A 4,901-nucleotide genomic window follows, 5' to 3' on the forward strand; every position below is an offset into this window, starting at 1 on the left:
GTGGAAGGGGGTCACAGCATCCAGACACTGACCTGTCCCCTTCCCCTGCTCACTACTTCACTACTTCTTGTAGCTTCCCTTGGAGGTCTTCACGACAGGCTTCTGGAGAGACTGGACGGTCACACGGAGGGTGCCCATGGTTCTGAATCTACAGCGGAGACACAAACAACCAGGAAAAGATCTGTGCCTGGCCCCAGAGCGTGCTGCAGAATGAGACCTATTGCACATGTAATTGCACCAGGGTTTGTCACGCCCCTGGTGTTGCCTCTTGGGTTTTTCTGGCTTTACACATGCTCTCCGGCAGCCAGGCATTGCTGCTTTTCCTCTCCGTGTCCCACAACGGCTTACACCTGCCCGCCGTTCTCCCTGCCACCCTGCCTCGCAGCCCTCGGAGGGAGAACAAGCTGTGCTTGGAGGGGGCTCTTGGTTAGCTGACCAGATCCCCAGGGATTTGTGTTGGAGCTCAGAGCTGGGCCCAGTACAGCCCAGCTGGCCCCTGGCCCTGCTCACCCACTAACCCTTGCTGTCGTGTTTCTTTAGACCAGTTTCCTAAGGCAGGCAGGCCTGTAGAAATAGGGGCTTTTCATTCAATCATCTCGTGTTACTTTTTATTAACCCTCCCCCACCTCCACAAAATATAAAAGTAATTAAAAATTGCACGTTTACTAGAGAGGGGACAGAGAGTTAAATCCCTAGCAGGTTTGTGGAGATACATGGCAGGGCTGAAGAAGAGCCACCTCAGAGACCCTGTGCTGTTAACGTGATCTCTGTGGATGAGGGCCCCGGGGAAATCCAATGGTATTTCTGCCTTCTCCTCTGCTTTGAGGCTCATGTCTATCAAGACCTGTTTTTTTCCCAGTGATGCCCCTCTGTTCACTCTGCCAAACTGGGGGCAGATTTCCCCCTCAGCCTCCCGCTGTGTCCCCAGCCCAGCAGGTAAAATCCCTGTCCCCAAGCGCGACAGGGACAGAAACCGAAACCTGTCCGATGTGGGTGCCCGGTGCCAGCTGGGGCAGAGAGTGCATGGCTGGCCTGGAGGCAACGGATGGTTTGGTAACGAAAACTTGAGACCTGGTGTCCAAGACTTGGCATTCCTGAGTTCTGCGGCTCGGCCCCAAGGCCGGTTTGGAGGCAGCCCGGCCGAGACGCAGCGGATAAACAGGAAAGAGCTGTCAGCCCGTGTCCAGCTGGGGCTTTTCCCAAACATCTGCAGCCCCTCCGGCTCTAAGGAGGTGCCTGTGCCCTTGGACGGGACAGTCTGCAGCTCTCCATCAAGGATGCGAGAAAGAGGAACCCCAGCACGGCACAGGGACCCCCGGCCTGGCTTCAGCCCCCTTGTTTCTGGGCTGGCATTGCTGGAAGCACCGGACTGCACCACGGGAGAGCTCTGTGTCTGTCTCCCGGGCAGAGAAAGGCTGCGTGTGGGAGGCTCGGGGGCTCCCTGGGGTCTCTGTGTGCGAGACGGGGCTTGTAGGGACCCTCCGTGCTGCCGGGACTGCGGGGCCCTTCCTTCTGCTGACTCACGGGCAGGTGAGCGGCTTGCGAGGCTGGGGCTGTGCGTCCCCCCCAGTGAGCTGCTGGCCGAGTGCCTTGGCTTTCCCGCATCCCCCCCTCCCCGGCTGCTGGGGCGAGTAATGCCGTGCAAGAGTGGTAGGAAAGGAAGGCAGCTTTGGACTTGGAACCTTTCCTTTAAGCCACCTGCTCCTCCCCAGGATCCCTCTTTCCCCCTCGGGCAGGATCAGCTGCAGGGAAACCACAGGGGAAGAAAGGCCGCTGACAAGTTAGGGATTGCTGGCAAACAGAAACCAGCTGGCGGTACACGGACCGGGCTGCGGAGGAATTGTCCCAAAAGCGTGCCACAGCTGGGGAAGGACCTGCTCCCTCCCAGACATTTGCGTCCTGCAGCACCACTTCTTCTCCTGGCAGCTCCCCGCGATGCCAGCGGCATTAAAAAGGTGGGGGACCCAGTGGAGGATACTTACGGGCTGCCCATCTGGCTGGGTGCGGAGCTGAAACTCGCTGGAGAGGGCCGAGGTGTCACCCAGGCGAGCTGAGCCCCGTCTGTGGCTGCTGCCAGGTCCCGTGGCGTCTGGGCTCTGACACCGCAGCCCCTGGTGTGTCACAAACAGCTGCCTCTGGTTTCTCTTTCAGTTTTGAAGGTCGTGGGAGCCTAACGCAATGCTCCTCCCTGATGCTGCGTCATCTAATAAATACGAGCAAGAAAACAGGCCGAGCGCTGCCGCCGCCATCCAAAGCGGTGGCGGGTTTGCACTTTCTTCTCCCAGCTGTGCTGACCGACGTGAATAACTGACCGGGCTAAGCTCACCCGGGAAAGTTGTGCTGCTAGAGCGGCTTGGGTGTCCGTGGGGGCCGAGACGAGTTTGTTCTGTTTGGACACTTCTGTAGAGGTGACCGACCATCCCAGTGCCAACCCCACCGCTGTCAGCGTTCACCAACCACTTTGCCCTTCTCGCAGGTTGAACGCTGCTCCCCTCCCTCCGCTTCCCAGAGCCAGCTTTGCCCTGACTCCCCCTCGCCTGCAGACGCGGCGCCTGCGCAGGCACAGCGCGGAAGCGGCAAGCTGCCTGCCGCGACAGGAAACCTGTGAAACCTCGAGTGATGTAAGGGGTAAAATTCTCCTTCCTTTAGTCCTCCTGGCCAGGTCCAGTCCTGTCCTGTCCTGTCCTGTCCTGTAAGCAGCCTTGGTGGTGGGTCCGGTAGAGAGGTGTGTGTTGGGGGGGGGGGGGGGGGAGTACGTGTGGGACACCTAGCCACGAAGCTGTTCATGGAGTCCCACCTAGTCATTCCACATCTAGGCACGGTCTGGAACCCCCCGGGTGGTACAGAGGTTGCAAGCCTGTAATATTGGCACTCGCATCCAAGAGCACAAGGGAGGCGAAGGGAAATATGGGAGGAAGAAGAGAAGCTCGATGGATAGAGCCATTGGGCAGGTAGCGGTGGGGAGGTGCCTTCCTACCCAGCCTGTGTACGTGGAATAATTTTAGCCCTGAGAAGGACAAGGGTCTGGATCGAGGTGGTTTGGATCACAGATAGCTTGGGCTGGGGTTACGGTGGGAGAAACCAGGGGTGGGGGTGGAAGGTTTGCAGCCAGTAAAGCCTAGCAGGCCGTAGCTGCTGAGCTGGACGTGGTGAATGGCGGGGACGCAGAAGGAAGCCTTGGGGCTGAGTATGGCCGGTGACTAGCACTGGGGCTGCTGGCTGCGAAATTGGGGTGCGAGCAGAGAGCACCGAGGTGGGACCTCTGTTCCAGTGAGGAAACACGCATTGGCAGGAGGCACGTTTGTGCTCTCACGAGGGGCGGTCACGCGGTTTCGCCTCACACCACTCGCTTTTCTGTCATTCAGGAAGGAAAAGGGTGTTACGATTTGGGTCTGGTGATCAGCCGACGACTCTGCTGACCTCAGCACCGTGGGGGAGTTTGCCGTTTTGCTGCCACAAGCAGCTCCATCACACGCATCCTCACGTCGCATTGGGGTCCTGTTTGCTGGGGCAATTGGGATGACTGCCGCAATGGGTCTGCTCCATCATGCCGCGGCACTTCTCCTAGGGAGGCGTCTGATCCCCTTCCCATCTCCTACGCCTCAGCCTTCGTGAGCCTGGCAGATGGCCACGCGTCCCGGCTTTAGCCCTCGCATACACCTCCATCTCTCTGGCCTTCTCTGCACAGCTCAGAGCCCTAAACACACCATTTGGGAATGTTACTTTTGGAGTGCGGCCCCTTCCTGGCCAGAGCCGGTCGCCTGATTGTGCACCTCTGGTGGAAGCGCTCCTCCGTGTTTCCCGTGTCTCCTCCTCTGCAGGGTCTCGCTCTCTGCTGCTTCTAATGCCTCCGGGGATGCGCAGGCTGCCGGCGGGGAGAGGCGCAGTCAGCCTCTGGCTCAAGACCTGCCCTTGGTACCACCGACCTTATTCGGGAGGCCGCCTTCCACATCTTTGGCTGCCTCTCTGGCAGGCTGTTCCCCCGCCTTCTCCTTCCAGGCGTTTGGGCAGGGAAGATTGCGCCTGAAGGCTGGGCAGGATGCGATATGCCCCGCTCTTCTCCCTAGGGACGTTTTACAGGTGTCCCCTGGCTGCTCCTTTGGCTTCAGATGCTCAAAGTCTGTCTGACGATGGAGCAGCTGGGGTGGTGGGTGTGGGGTGAGGTAAGCAGGGGGATGGTGGTCAACATGTCTGATGGAGAAAGAAGAAGGGAGAGGAGGAAGAGAGCGGGGCTTCTACATGTGTGCCTGGACGTGGGACAGATCGGGTGAGTCTTTGGGCTGCTGGGGCCTGGTGTCTGTGGGTGGGAAAGGAGAGCTCTTCCCAGGAGCCAGCTTCCACTAAATCCCCATGCAATTGTTTCTTCCTGGAATTGCTTCCTGAAATAGAAGCATTAAGATGTTCACATGGCTTTACAGTGGAAGGAACTGCTCTGCAGTTCCTTGTGGTGCCGTTAAAGCACACACAGCAACGCTGTCAGCAGTTCTAGTAATATTAGCAATGACAGGTAAAGCATGAGATGAGCTGGGACTTTCAAAAGTGTTTTGCTTATTTTAGTCTGCTGTTTTAAAAGTAAGCTACTAGACTTGCTTCCCAGAAGTTGGTCATGACCCTGGTCCTCATTCCTGAAGGAATCTCCACAGCAGAACTCTGCTCCCTCTAGTTACTCAAAACCCCTCTCAGCTATAGCCAGTACTGCCCCATTGTACAACACTTGAGGGATTCCTGCGGGAATCCTTATGCTGGTGAGAAGAGAGGTTGGAGCTCACTTCATGTTATTCTACTTTGTTTAGAAATAATTTTTATTCAGAAGAAATCATAAAATGACTATTTTTTTTCTCATCTGTAATCTGCTGACAACTAACAATAAATAAATCTCAGTGAAACGAAACCAACATTAT

At 57.1% G+C, this 4,901-nt stretch overlaps 2 protein-coding genes across 3 annotated transcripts in view; one reads left to right on the top strand and one right to left on the bottom strand.

The window, feature by feature from the left end:
* Positions 1-2,161, bottom strand: part of TMEM140 (transmembrane protein 140) — a 5,914-nt gene extending 3,753 nt beyond the window's left edge. For both annotated transcript variants that reach the window (XM_049792508.1, XM_049792507.1), the window contains exons 1-2: positions 1,983-2,161; positions 33-148 (exon numbers count right to left, since the gene is read on the bottom strand). The gene's annotated coding sequence lies outside the window, so the exon portion shown is untranslated. The remainder of the gene's footprint in view (positions 1-32; positions 149-1,982) is intronic.
* Positions 176-2,234, top strand: LOC126034591 (uncharacterized). The gene is made up of 2 exons (XM_049792506.1): positions 176-1,955; positions 2,152-2,234. Exons 1-2 carry the CDS (start codon positions 774-776, stop codon positions 2,155-2,157), a joined length of 1,188 nt encoding a protein of 395 aa, XP_049648463.1. The 5' UTR covers positions 176-773; the 3' UTR covers positions 2,158-2,234.
* Positions 2,235-4,901: the final 2,667 nt, after the last annotated feature.

Source organism: Accipiter gentilis, chromosome 34 (genome assembly GCF_929443795.1).
Source record: "Accipiter gentilis chromosome 34, bAccGen1.1, whole genome shotgun sequence".
NCBI lineage: Eukaryota > Metazoa > Chordata > Aves > Accipitriformes > Accipitridae > Astur > Astur gentilis.